Below are 15,234 nucleotides of genomic sequence, written 5' to 3'. Positions count from 1 at the left end.
ATACATTCAGAAACAGAGACCCTAAAATAAACCTTTTGTGGTATCAAAGTCCTTCTGATAAAAAGACTGAGAAAAGCTGAGGAAAAAAAATACTAAAAATTTTTGCAGAACACAGTGACCTTTTGACATGTCAGTCTCAGACCTAATTAAATTAACAGAAAGTATTTTATTTTATGTCAGAGCCCTCACTAAATTTACTGGTATCATCTAGGTATTTTTGCCAGTCTTACACTTTAATATAACAAGCATCAAAAAAACAATTCAAATTCCTGAGCAGTCTCAAAACTCAAATAAAACAAAACTTTTGTATTTTAAGGAAGCATGCTAAATGGGTGGAATTAAATTTCTCAAATTTACCTTAAGTATTTTAATTGAAAGCCATAGCAAGTAGGTTAAATATGTTTAAGCAGGCAAAACAGCTAATAATTTTGTATGCATATATTTAGGAATTCAGCTAAATAAACATTTTAATCTCAATTAAGTGACACACTGAAGCTCTACAGCTAGCTTTAGTGACCTTCACTTTTCCAAAATAAAAAAAAAAAGAGATATTTTGGAGAATCAATGCAAAAACAGCCCCCAGATTTGATTAGGAACACTGAAATAATTCTAGCAACTGAACAGAAAGATGAGAGAAGACCTTGATGCTGGGAATAAGAGACTGAGCAATATGTAAAATACTGACCCTAGCAATGTAGAAATACTACATCACAGCAAAGGGAAAAAAAAAATTGTACTGCACAACATGCCTTCTAATTGGCTGTGTGCATGTACTGGCCAAGCTACTACACTGGAGTGAGCTACAGGCTACTGGATTCATTTAGCATGGATGTAACTAACGATGCCTTTTAAATCAAGAAACATAGAAGAGAGGGATGTGACATCAGAGTTTTGAAACTACTACAAAACCCAAAACTGATTATTACTTGAGGCCATGAAAACTATGGAGATTTTTTCACTCTATTACTAAACTCGTAAATCTGTGCTTATGTAAGAGACAGGGCTAATAAAATAATGTGGTTCCTGGCTGAAGTTTATTGCTCAAAATATAAAACTTGAAGAAGGGCCCCCCTCCCTTCCTTTCTTTTTATTCAAGTGTTCAAGTTGTCTAAGCAGACTTCACATTTTTAGATTTCATGGGAAGGACCCAAAATATGAAACTGTTTCGGCCAATGACAAATATTTAATTCACTAAGGTAATTTTAGAGGCTCTTCTTCTCCCTCCTTTTTATTTTAATTTATTTTTTAAAACTATGGAAGTTACATTGGGCTGGTCACAATTATAATAATTAAAAGAGGAAAATCCATTCTGCTCAGGCATTCACAGAAGTGTCTCACAGACAGATGGAAGGAGGGAAAGGAGGGAAGGGAGGGAAGGGAGGGAAGGGAGGGAAGGGAGGGAAGGGAGGGAAGGGAGGGAAGGGAGGGAAGGGAGGGAAGGGAGGGAAGGGAGGGAAGGGAGGGAAAGGAGGGAAAGGAGGGAAAGGAGGGAAAGGAGGGAAAGGAGGGAAAGGAGGGAAAGGAGGGAAGGGAAGGAAGGGAGGGAAGGGAGGGAAGGGAGGGAAGGGAGGGAAGGGAGGGAAGGGAGGGAAGGGAGGGAAAGGAGGGAAAGGAGGGAAGGGAGGGAAAGGAGGGAAAGGAGGGAAAGGAGGGAAAGGAGGGAAAGGAGGGAAGGCAGTTTTTAACCAATCCAGAGTTTCTTCATACATCATTATAACAAAAAAAGTTTCAGCTGTACCTGCTGTTAGCTTTCTGTACAAGCAGCAGTCAGAACTGTGACACTCTTCAGGTCCCAGATCAAGAAACAATTCTCAACTATGCTTGTGACTGAGTAATTTCTGTATTACGTCCCCATTGATGCTGGAAATAACTAACTGGACCCTCATGATCTCCTTAAAGTTTGGAACAAGTCAGGCTTGTGCTCAATAAACAAGCCAAGGATGCAACCTCACCTTCTGTCCCCGCCACAAGCACCCTGTGCTCCAGTGTCTGACCAGGGGCAACCTTTTCAGCCATATCCTAAAGCTCCCCAAGAGTTTTATGGTGTCCCAGATATTTTCAGTGGATAAACTGGCTGGTTCATATCTGCCTTTACTATAGAATAGTCTCAGTTGCAAATGCAGTGGTGACTTAGCTAAAGTTTGTAACGGGGACTGAAAGAAACACAAATAATTATAAAACATGTAAATAGTTTTTTTTAAGAGATGGCATGGCATTAAGGTGAGATAAAAAACTAACCTGTAAATGACTGCAGAAAAAGAAGGCGGCAAAGGCCATCAGAAATCTGCTTTCAAAATCAAGTTTGGGGAAATAAATGGGATAAATAATGGCAAAAATAATTATGAAGTAGATGTATCCGATACTTATAACAGAGCTCACTATTACTGGCTTTTTAAAATCAAGAAATTGCACAAGCCTTTCTCTCACATGCACAAATTGTGACTTTAATAAGGAAGTTTCTCTCAACTGCCAAGAATATCCTTTAAAATATTACAAGAAACATTAAAATAAACAGACTTAAATGTAAGTTACCAACCTTCTTGTAGTCCATTATATTTCCTTTTCCTTGTGCCTTAAAGAAAAAGAGATGTTTATGTAAGACATTAAATACTATACAAACTAGAATTGCATGAATAAAGAGTGCAATTAAAAGAGCTACTACTCTAAACATAACCAACTTTCTTTTGGAATCTGATATGAAAAAACCTAAAATACAACAAAATGTGCTGTCACCTTATACAACATGATTCTGTTTCAGAGGAGAACTGCAGGTCTCCTCTACATTTTTATTTTAATTTTTAGGTTCTTTTATTGTGACATGTAGTTAAAACATTTGTTGACTACAAAATATATTGGGCTTAAGATATCTTGCTATTTGCATTAATTAATATCTTCCATGAAATTCTGAAATAAACTATACTTCACATCAGCAATAACAGGATTTAATTTCTTGAAAGAGCAGTCCCTCTGTATCTATAGTGATTTTGCACACAGTTAACAGTCTAGAACTCTGAAAAGGGGATGTCAGGACCATCTCAGCACTACCAGACTCCAGTTAGATATCTTAATTGTGCTTTGGATTTAGAACTGTATTTCAGCACACAGCACCACCCCTTACTTAAACAGCAGATAAATACAACTTCTGACTCCTAGCATATTCAGAAACAAGTATGAATAAATTTTAAATGTTTCCTTGTCCAGCTGCAGACAGTATGGAGACCAAATTCCTTAGTTTTGTTACAGGGTGATGTAGAAGAGATGTCTGTGTTTTCTCACCCAGTGGCAGCTCTGCCAGACCCAGAGCATTCCTGTTTAAATAACCTGAAGCTCTTCCCTCAGGTCCAGCCTAGCTGTATCATTATCACCTTGTCTAAATCCAGCTGTTCTCTTTTCAGGCACATTGAGGGAAAAAAAAACCCACAAAAAAACACACACACACAAAATTTAAAAAATAATAATTAAAAAAAATTAAAAATCACTGTAATTTCTTTCACTTTAGCCTCTGCAAAGGAAGACCAGAAACCTAAGTTGTTTCAGAACTTCTCTCCTGAAAGGATGTGGATTAGGACCTGGGTCCTCTGTAGAGAGCAGCTCAAAGAAGCAGACCAACTGGTATAACCAGAAGAGCTGAGGCCTGAAGTGAAGAGCAACACTATGTGGCAAGCACATCTTTGAAGAGATGTTGCTGAGATGACACAGATTTTAAAAATAAAGGGAGGAAAAATACAATAGGGAAAAGAACTGACAAGGGACTAAGCAAACAGAACAGAAAAGGAAACAGTAGATAACAAAAGTAATTCCACTGAAAGCAAAAGGTGACTGATCTACAAAAGCTTTTACTGCTCTCTATAAGGTTCTTAAGAGTCAGCTTTTCTGGAATGCATATTAAGAAAACAGCCTGATAGCATTTGGGAGCAGCAAACCCACTGCCAATAACTGCTTCCTTATTTGTGTATTCCCATCTTTTTGGTTTGCCAACTTTTATTCATACCGGTTGGATCTTATGGCTTCTTCAAGATAAATCTAGTAGTTATATTGTATATCATAATGTAGCAGAAATATGTTCTTTAACAAACGATTGCCTGTATGCAGATTCACACTGCAGGGGAGAATTTGCCAATCTGTTTGAGGAAGATGCTTTTTAATCTTAGCAATATCAGCAGAGGTGTGCCCAGCATGCCTCCTCCTGCATATAATACACATTACAAACAGCAACATTATTTTATCATGCTCTGTTCCTCTTGAGCATTCAAGTCAATGGCAGTCATGCTCCTCCAAGCAGCAACTTTATCTAATGTTTCCTAAAGCCTTCTATACTACAACTGCATTTTTTTGGTTTTTTCCTTTAGTTTTAACCTCACAGTAGCTTGGCTCTTTGATGTTTACTTTGAGTTCAGACACATAGATTTTTTTTTCCTTTTACATCAGACTTCTCCATCTGGTTTAGCTTCTTTAAAGGTATCACACCTGATCTGCAAAAGGTATGCACAGTTCTCAAACCTGGGTAACTTTCTTGGTCTCATTGCTTGGCTGGAGAGCTCTGTTTCTGAATGTTGGGTGCTCTGGGCCCTCAAAGAAAAGCGTCTGCTTACCAGTATATTGGAGACATGAATGGCCAGCTCAGCTCAGCCTTCCTCCTGAACACCAAAGACCACCATGTGCCAGTAGTGAGGGACAATAATACCATGACATTCTTCATTAATAAGTGAGGTGGAGTGAAATCCACTCACCTGGCCAGGAAAAGTGATCCCTGGGTCCCCAATGATATGGCTCAAAATGCATCAAATAAGCAGACCACAAGCAGATAGTTTAAGATAATGCTTTTGGAGCAGGTTCTCAGGATGTTTTCCAAGAATGACTTTTCTTTCTCATATGAGATAGTCCCTTTTACATGTGCTGCTAAAACCTATACTACAGAAATGCTTGATAGAGCATTTGATAAATGCTTTTTTTCCAACCCTGCTTCTTCTGAGAAGGCTCAGAAAGATACAATGAAAGCCACGTGGATTACCTTGGCCTAGATGAGAGGGTTCTAGTTTCTGAACAATTTCTTTTTACAATTAAAAATGCTATGAGTCAAGATGAATTCTAGACCTGCTCTCGGGGGATTCTCCTTTATTTCTTCAGTCAAACTTTGAGCTTCTGTACCTCACTACTTAGATGCTCAATGGCTATTTAACCCAGAGCTGACTCTTAGAAAATTCTCCATTCTATAATCCTAGATTATCTGCTTCATTTCAAGAATACAGGGCTTTCCAAAAGTGAAACTCTATTCAGCAACTACTTCAGCACTTTCTCTGAAGAAGAGCATTCAAGTACTTCCTTGTCTGTCTACCAGTGTTTCCTGTGAGCCATTTACAGTTGGGTGGTTTTGGTTTGTTTTTTAAAGCATTTCAGGACTCTACTCCAACATATTCTTCTTTTAAAATACATGCTTGACCAAACAGTCAATTTGGCATAGTTTTAAATGCACAAAGCTGGAGGGATTTGTTGGTGAGGTCAGTGAGAACACGAGTGACTCAGGTCTTTATGGATGATCATTCATTCATGTGTGTGTGTGTGTGTATAAATATATATATATATATATATGCATGTATACACATACATGTACACGTACTTAAGCATTGATAAGGCTTCCTCCTACCACATGCCCTATCTCTTTTAAGGCAGCCTCTAAATTTCATCCAAACCAGAAACTAATCTTCCCAAAACGCATACACTCAGCACTGACACAACCTTCCACACCTGCATATCTGATGTGGTTTTCTTCTTTCAAATGAAGAGACAAGGGGGCTCTTTAAAGGTCCTCATCTCTGAACATCATGCTGTTCAGAGGCATATGGCTACCTCAGGAGCAGTGACTGTATCCAGACCTCTGACAAGAGAACTCTGGTGAAACTCCACAGCAGTTCAGGCATCTTTTGCATCCTCTCTTAGACTTGCTTTCATCTCAGATATTTATGGCAGGCACTGGGTGCCAGCCTCATGCTTTCTGAGCAGTACACCACTGTGGAGACTACTAGGTGCAGTGGGGCTCTTCCTCCACTTTCTTGAGCTCCACTTGCTGCAGGAGGATGAAGCTGCCAAGAGGAAGTGCTGCCTTTAATCCCTTGTATGTATGCTTGTATGGGCTAACAATAGAAGGAGAAAGCCAGATTACTTAGCAGTAATTAAAAGTCCATAACATGCTTTCCATATGCATAGTCATAAACTCAGTTACTAAGAGAAGTTCTACCTGGCAGGCACTGAGTTACATTTCACCTGTTTAATCCATACAAATGACACTGCACAAGAAGGTGGGTTATAAGCACACTCTAAAGAGTACTGCCAGCATGAGAAAGTCTCAGTTTTGAGTGCTTGGCCTACACTGAATGTCACATAATGCAATGGGGCTATGGATGATAACTAAAAGTACTTTTAGCTACTGGAAGACAGCTTTCCTTTCTAAATCAACACAAGCCAAGAAAGGCTCCTGGATGAGGTGTTCCCCTTCATACTGAGCTAAAGTAGTGGTTTGTAGATACTTTCACATAGTGGGTGTCACTTTCTCCCCACAACCCTCTCCTGTGCCCTCCCCTGCCATACAGAGAGAACTGCTTCACTGTTTCTGTAATACCCATTTTTGGTACGAGAATCAGTAAGCAAACAGATGGCACTCCTGGAGTCCTGCAACCCCCTCTAGATTTTGCAGATGGGAAAATGTTTGAAAACTTTCATACACTGTGCTGTGATAATAGCATTATTCTCCAATTGCAGTCACCCGAATCCATTTACATTCAGCTCTCACGTGAGCCTTGTGTCGAAACTGTAGAATTCCAAAAGCCCTTGTCACAGTTATAAAACTGCCAGCCCCCAATTTCAAAACGACAAAAGGTTTTCCTCACTTTAAAAATCCTCCAACTCCATAACACTGTAAGTTTGTAGATGCTGCATACAGTTCCCAAAATTTCACTGCTGCAGAGCCTATGCCTCTTGCTTGCAGTATGCAAAGGCAGGCTGCAACCTGGCCATCACAAGTGCAGAACTAGCAGAGGCTCAGGCTCCACACCCTCTCCCCAGATGTCCTGCCATCAAACCAGCAAGGAAAGGAGCCATTGGCAAGCACATCTTGAATAAATATGTTTGCACTGAGCAATTTTAATTTTGGCCATTTCAGTATTTTCTCATTGATGTCTTCTATAATCTTCATCTATTTGCGTTTCAGCAACACCCAGGAAACTATTCATGGACTTGAATCCTGCTGTGCTACATGGTATGTAGCACCAGGTACATGCAGCTATCTTACTGCCTTCCTCATCTAAGGATTTGAGGAAAAGAGCAGCTGAATTAAGAGAATGAAGAATAAGGATTATCAGCCAGCCAGATTTCACAAATATTTTGTATCGGTCAGGAAGCCAAGTTCTGCAGATCCTTCCCCCCATCCAAAATTACTGCTGCCAGAGCCAAGTCAGCAGAAGGGAATGTGTATCTACCTTTCAGCCACTGTAATGTCAAGTTCTCTGCTTTAAGCTGCCAGAGAAAGTAGATTTAAGCTAAGATGTGGGACTGCACAAGTAGTGCAGAGGAACAGACATATGCTACACGCAAATGAATCTTCTTGTTATGCTGACACATGGAAGTTTGACAGAGCTCAACTGTCAGGTCCCTGGTTTTCCTCCTCTTGAAAGCATGGAAGAGTGTCAAGAATTGAAGTATTGGAGAGCACAGGTAACCTCTGTGTTGTCTTGTCCATTGTTAGCTTCTAAGTTTCTCTGCAGACTGAAAAGTATAACTGGGAAGAGCAATACAAATGGTGAAACGAGGAAATCTTTAATCGTGCTTTAATTTACCTCTCTAATCTGTTTAATCCATGCCTCCCTTCCAAGGAATTCCTGATGGAGAACCGCAGGAGCAGAATTCAAACTGAAGGCCATGGTGTCACTAGAAGTTTCTTTAACAAATGGTTGAAGATCTGAATGCAGCTGAAAGAGAAGAACATCTTTCTTCAGTTTCCAGGAACAGTCTATACGTATCCACCCACTCAGCAAATCAAGGCCTGTATCCTGATTCTATACCTACTCACCAGTTTCTGCTTTCAAACTTGTACTTTGGTTGCACTTTTTCAGATTTGGGAGAAGAGACAGGAAGAGGCTGAATGCATTGCAGTGACAGAAAGTTGTGGTAAAGAGAAGCATGTAAAGAATCTGCACAGAAATGGGTAAAGGACAGTTTGCAGAGCTGGGCAAGTGATGTGACACACACAGGTAGGTCATTGTTGAGTGGCAGGAAGGGGAAAAAACCAAAGGAAAGGATGATACAGTCTTTTTTTTGGGAAGAATATCAGTTTTTAATTTGTGAAGGGTAATATATTCTACTTTTAGTACCCAACTGAAAGCTGATGCAATATGACCTTCCTTCTGACAAAGGAAACTAGATAGCTAGGAGCTTCCTCTGAAAGTGATAAAATACTTCATATACAACTATAAGTCAATAGTGAATGTATTAATATTAAAGCATACACAAAATATTATAGTCTGCACGAGAAGCAATTTACTGGTAGAACTGTTCCTAGTAATAGCATACAGTGGCATTTTTACAGCAGTAAAGCTGTGCTTAATAAAACCACTTCCTTCTCCTGGAGGAACTAGAAACTGTCTAAACCAACTCAGCCACAATGGATGGGAGGTCTGGCTGCCTGTCTCCTATCCCTGCAAGTTGTACAGTGCAGCAGCAGTAGATCTTCAGGGCCAAGGATCCAAGTTCCACACTGTGTGTGGTTTCCTCGGAACTACAAGACTCTTGCTGGAGGTCAGAGGCCTTCTCTGGGAAACCCTGGTGCTGCAGAGGTGTAAGCTGCTCCTGTCTATACGTGGTGACCTACCTCCTTATTTTCAAGCTACCATGTCTAGAAGTTGTCTCCAGAGCAAATGATGCAGAAGGGACCGTATGCAGGTCCCTCGGACACTGCAGCTCGTGCCTTAGCTCATGTGCTGCTGCAGGCAGCTGAGCCTCTTGGTACAAATCTCTGCATGGTGGCAGCTGAGACCCAAGACATGCTTCCTCCCGCAGCCCCTGCTACTGGGACAGTGGCTTAAAGAAGAACACAGGGAGTAGAGAAGGTAAAGTTTTAAGCTGCCACAGAAAGATGCACTAGAGGTACATTAACAGAGCCTAGAATGAAAATAAGCTACGTTGCTGGGAGTGTGATTTTCACAGTTCATAAGCACTGTTCATACCAGTAGTTTCTGCAAACTTCTTCACACCAGGCAGCATTTGATTCCCTCAACATCACTGACCAACTGATGTAATTTATTAATAGGAATAAGTAAACAGATGAAGGAAATAGATGTAATGGACTCTGCTTTGGGGACAACACCGCTGGCAAAAGCCTACAGCACAGTGGCAGTATACAACAGAGCTCCACAGCAACAGAGTTTACAAGTCTTCCTGTATTTAAGATCCCAGTCTGAAAGGAAAAGGTGTACCTTGTGACTCAGAGACATGTGCTTCCCATACTGAAATGCCACGTCCTGAATCTCAGCGCTGTGCTTTGCTAGCTCCATTGCAGCCTGGCAGCTCTTTGCCAGCAGGGCACTGTGTGACAGGAAAACCTGCTCCTTCCATGTAGATATGCCAATGTCATCTGTAAGACTGTTCTCCTGAAAAGGAAACAAAGGCTAACATGAAAACAACAAAACTGCAGCTGCCTGAGCTCACAGAAGTTAACAACATGGCACAGGATGATGTGCCACATGGTGAGTGACAAAGCTTCTAGTGCCAAGGTGCCTGTTAAGGAAGGGTAGTCTTTTGAGGATGATAAAGAAAAGTATCAGAATAAATATAAGAGCAGCTTCAACAAACAATGTCTTTGTTTTCTGCTCAAAAAGAACAATGCAAAACACATGGAGATGCCAACAGATTCCACATAAATTCTTTACTTAATGACTGTAGCATTACACCGGAGATTCACGGTCAATCATATTCCTATTGAGGTGATAAAGAGAAAAAAAAAAAAGCAACCAACCAAACAACAACAAAAACCAAAGCAAAAAAACCCCACAAAAAACAAAAAAACCCACCAAACACCAAAAAAAACCCAAAAAAACCTGAACAAAACAAACTCAGAGTATGTTGGAACTTCAGTCCTTTACCAGCAACAATGAGCTAACAATCTCAAACAAGCATGAGAAGCCCCTACAGTTTCTCCATTGCAGTGAAGAAAAAAAATAATTACAAAAGGTCCCTAGAGATCTGCATTGAAAAAATGAAGGGATGTGACCATCCCTTGTACCTCTTCCACTCCCATATTAAGGATGAGGAATGATTGAAAGTATTAAAAATAAATAAATAATGCACTGATCTAGAAATGTCAGGTATTAACTTCCCCAGGGTTGATAGAGGTCTCAGTGATGCCTATAGTGAACTTTATCACCTTGACTGTAAGGTCAGAGATGCTCAACACTTCTCAAAGTCCTTTGAATCCAAAATTCTAATTTGGATTACTTTCCACAAAGTGTTTTAATTAGCAAAAATCGAATCCTTTTTTCCAAAGCCCAAATTCTACTGCAGCTCCCTTGATTCAGAAGGTGCCAACATGTCACTGTTCTACCAACGGGTCTTCAAAGCTGGATGTGATTTGTAATCTTTTTCACAAACAAGTTACTGTCATACTTTAGGTACTCTCTAAAGAGGAAAAACCCCAAAAAATACCACGGTTGTTTTGCTTATTAAAAACAGTAATGAGAAGCTACAGAGAAAATCTGAAGCATATAAATGTTAAAAAGTTCATAGCTTCTCAGTTCAGCCAAATCTGTAGCATACACTAAGCCAAAAGGCATTCTTTAAAAGAGTAATATAGAAACCCCTCTTATATAACAAGCCTTTTCTCTCAAAGTGACGTCAATTAAATTACTTAGAAACGAGCAAGAAGTAATTCTGTGTGACCCTATAGTTTTCTAGCAAGGTATTATCTGTCATGAAATCGGTAACAAATGAAATAGAATCCATCCGTTCGGCTCTAATTTTCCTCCCTTACGGATATCACCCAGAAGTGCTGCATTACAAGGGAGAGGATAATTTGAGACTAATGGAAAAAGTAGAATTCTGCAATGCCAAGTAACTCAGAGCTGTATCAAAATGCCTTTGCTTTCAGACATACTATTAACTTGTACAAGGAAAGTGAAGAACAGAGAAACCACATGTTTGCTATTATGCATATGATAACTTACAATGTCAAGCTTAAACTTTCCTCATGCTTCATTTTACTGTATTTTTGTTTTAATATCTTCACTCAGCCCAGAGCACGTGCAAAGTCCCATGACTGGCAAAATGTTAAAATGAGCAATTAATTCAAGTAGCTTCTTATGTATCAAGTTGGTTGGGTTTTGGGTTTTTTTTTCCACTCAGCTAAAGATTCATTTATTTTAAATTTAAAATCAGGAGCTCTTGGAAGATGCAACACAATCTTTTCCTTAACAACCAATCTGCTCAGCAAAAAAACCCAGTATTTACTAAAATTTGCTGGAATATACTGAAAATTGACAGTGATTTTTATAATTTTTTTAACTCCAACTAAGACGAAAATATTCTTAAAAGGTATTATAAAGCAGTTTATGAAGCAAAAAAAAAACAAATTCAGAATACCTGTGAGTTGAAAATGTTTGCTGCCGGCACCTTTGAGCAGTGACAGAAATGCAGACACTATGAAATATCAGTGGCAAGAGCTGAAGAAACTTAAACATTCATTGCAACTTAGCCTATGTACAGGAATTAATTTTATAATTTGTTACAAAAATATATCCTTAAACAAGTTTGAATTTCAACAACAGGATTGAAAAGTATGGCATAAAATGCTACTATCTGCTACAAGGACATCTAAAATGGACACCTAACTTCAAACAGTGGCAACTAGGAGACATATTTAAACATACATTATTGAAGTCTTAAAAACACAGGTAACATGAATCTCTGGGTTACAGAAAGAAGCCAGTTGTAAAAAGACATTGTACCTATCTGAATGGGTTTTGGCATACCAGCTTGCAAACTAAAGTACAGATGATTTGAATCACAGAAAGTCTTATGACCACATATCCCTGAAGCTTCTACTCCTTAAGAAGGCAGAGGAAAGATGCAACTTTTCTTTAGCAAAGTTTTCCACCAACCTGAATGCCATTTTCCCCTTCATGTATATAAACTGTTGTACGTAATTCTTACAACAAGGGTATGTAGGTAAAGATCTAAACAATTTTTTTAAAAATTGATTGAAAAATGAAACTAGTTCTACATTGCAAAGTCTGTGAAACCTGGCGGCGTGACAGGTCTTATTACTTTTAGAGAGATTTTCACTTTTTTGTAAGCTTTTTTGTTTTGTCACCAGTGGATACTTCAAATGAAAAATACAGAAGTGGGCATTAGCTGCCCAAGCAGACTCCTAGCAGGCTTTCCTATAAAGCCCTTTTTAAACAATATTCTAGATGTACTCAGACATTTTACAAACTACTGCCTCCGATGTGACCTCATTCACGAGTTCTGTCCCTAAGAAATGGGTCCAGATCACAACCGAACCTGATGCTGTTTGGGTAGCAGAAAGTGCATGAGGAGGGACGAGCCCCTCATCACCCCTTGAAGAAAAAAGCCAATTACAGGTACAGTTTGTGAAACATCAGCATGGGTGTAGAGGGGGAAATACCTGATTGTAGCTCTGTCGATCCTAATTTCCTATGGGAAATTAAGAAAAGCTGAGGGAGCTCCCATTTTGCTAATGGCAAGGTCAATTATTGTTTTGCCAGAAAGAAACTGGCTAGTTGAGATTTTTTAAAGCTACTTCCATAATTTCAAGCAGGTTTGAGATGATCAGCTCAGGCAACAGCAAACAAACAAACAAACAGACTTTTAAAAAATGAAACTGCAGCACAAAACATGCAATCACAATCATCAGGAAAGGCAGCTCTTAGTGATAGTAACAAGGATCCCCAGTACAACAGTGGCACTTACAATAACTCAGTTTGATTTGTCACACCAAAGATGATGTTTATACACAGTTCAGTTGAAAATCTATTAAGAAAGATATGAATGAAAACTGTGTTTTAAAAGTGCACAAAGCCATCTGCAAAATAAGGAAGGAGAAGTAATCTGAGATTTTTCAATTTAAAACTTCAGCTGCAATTTGTAAGGAAACCTTTATTTTATTTCCATATTATGGCAGCTCCTTCTTAGCCATCTGCAGTTGCACAAAATGATCAGAATGCCTGAACCACTTATATGAAAATTTAGTTCAGTTCTTAATGGACAAGTAATCCACAGAAAATCACAAATATTTCTAAACAGCGTTTTAAAGCTTTAAATTAGGTAGTTTAAGGACTTCTATTTTACATAACTAAAATCCAGTGCAACTAAAATCTCTACCAGTAGCCAAACATCTTGCACATGTTTCACATAAGCCTTCAACAGATGTACTCCTGCTTGCAGAACATGACAGGACATGTTTTATTGGCCTATTAATACAAGTCTCCACTGTTTTGGAGGAACAAGGGTGTCTGCAAATGGGTCAATAAAGCATGCCATTCACTACCTAATACTTTTATTGTGACACTGTAAAAACAAGCAACAAACTATCAAAAAAAAAAAAAAAGTTTGAAAAACTGTGATAAATCTAAGTATCTCTCCACATCTGTTACTTTTAAGTCTCTCTGGAAAACCTTAGTATTTAAAAGAACAAAAGCAGTAAACAATTAGGATTGGCCTCCTTTCTAGCTCTGCATTTTTCCCCTCTGACACATTTTTCCATTCTTTTCACAGATGCTCTTTACTCAAATTTGGTATTTTATCTTTCTCTTTTGTTTTGCAACAGAAACATTTAGTTTTTTAAAAAAATGTGAAAGCTCTGACTCTGACTGCTGCTCTGATAAAAGGGGGTTTATGTAACTCAAAATACATCTGATTTACCTCCTGTGGTAAAGTTTATAAGCAAATCCTTCACTTATAACATAGACTCATAGTGGGCCAGTTGATGGACATGTAGTATCCAAAACATTACTCCTCAAAACAGGATTGGAGACCAAACACCAAAGAATATACATAGTCCGTATTTTTCCAGAAAAAAAAAAAAAAGCAATTTATTTGCATTTTAAAAAGCCTACACTGTAAAATAAATACCTGTTTATTTGGAACTATTTGACACAGAAAGTACTGGCCACTAGTGTATTCCTTTTTTAAACTTGTTTTACTTATTAGCTAGGTGCAATTTTCACACAATTCCACTGAAAAATGAAATAATACCTAACAGTTCTTCTAGCCATATGGGGAACATGTTGGAAACTGAATGTCTTATTTTACAGTGCCATTCTGACACTAAAAATGAGTTTTGGTAATGCACATTTAGCTTCAGCTAGATATTCTGGAGGTGAGGAAAAACAATCACTCAGGGCAGTTTCCCATGAAAACTTTTAATACAAGAAAAAAAACTTTTAATTACAAGAATGGTCTGGCAGGAAAACAAGAGCCAACACGCTCAAGTCCTACTCTTAATTTTGCTGTTTGACCTTGAGCTTCCTTTTATCTCTCCTCCTTGCTCAGTGAACTGACAGGGATGTTAAATCATTCTTCATTTACATTTGTTAAATGATCTGGGATATTAAGACAGAAGGTTTCTAAAAATGTGACAGTATTCTGTGAGTTAGCAAACATTTCAGAAGCCTGAGTCTCCTAAAAGTAGGGAACAGAGACTTGGTGCAATGTTTTCCAGTTAAAAAAAAAATATTATGATCATGACTGAAGGCCAGATTAGACAACTTTCATCTTTGAACTCACTGAAGGCACAATTTTTTACTCCAAAATCAGACAGAGACTTAGAGAAGACAGATGGGGACTGGGAAGAGTGTTCTTTACTCACAGAATTTTGGGTTGCATGGGGATTTTGAATGTACAGTTGCAAAGGTTTAACACATCAACACCTTTCTGCTCCAGCTTGCAGTCCAAAGTATTAGTTTAAGCAATTAATATAAAGTCTTGAGCAGCTTTTTGCTACTTTGAACATGAGTGGAAGCCCTAGCCTTCAGGCTGTCTTAGTAACTAAAGCCAACACTTTGTAGTTTAGATTGTCACTTCAAATAAAGATGAAAAGTTAAATATTATCTAATGACTCACTTTGCAGACAAGATGAAGAATGACCAAACAGAATATACTAAAATGAGAAGGCTGTAAAATTGCATGTAATTTTACAGAGAAAAAAGTGCTAATGAGAGCTGCCAAATAATT

General features: G+C 38.6%; 1 protein-coding gene across 2 annotated transcripts in view; it reads right to left on the bottom strand.

Annotated features, from left to right (window-relative positions):
- PDSS2 (decaprenyl diphosphate synthase subunit 2) overlaps positions 1–15,234 on the bottom strand; it is a 114,678-nt gene that overhangs the window by 10,302 nt on the left and 89,142 nt on the right. The window contains exons 5-7 of one of the 2 annotated variants that reach the window (XM_071741225.1): positions 9,465–9,638; positions 7,830–7,961; positions 2,537–2,572 (exon numbers count right to left, since the gene is read on the bottom strand). In XM_071741225.1, the coding sequence (XP_071597326.1) occupies positions 2,537–2,572; positions 7,830–7,961; positions 9,465–9,638 (342 nt within the window). The remainder of the gene's footprint in view (positions 1–2,536; positions 2,573–7,829; positions 7,962–9,464; positions 9,639–15,234) is intronic. The other variant, XM_071741226.1, reaches the window with a different exon arrangement.

The sequence above is a fragment of the Heliangelus exortis genome, chromosome 3 (assembly GCF_036169615.1).
Source record: "Heliangelus exortis chromosome 3, bHelExo1.hap1, whole genome shotgun sequence".
NCBI lineage: Eukaryota > Metazoa > Chordata > Aves > Apodiformes > Trochilidae > Heliangelus > Heliangelus exortis.
This window is presented reverse-complemented; position numbering and strand designations above follow the sequence as displayed.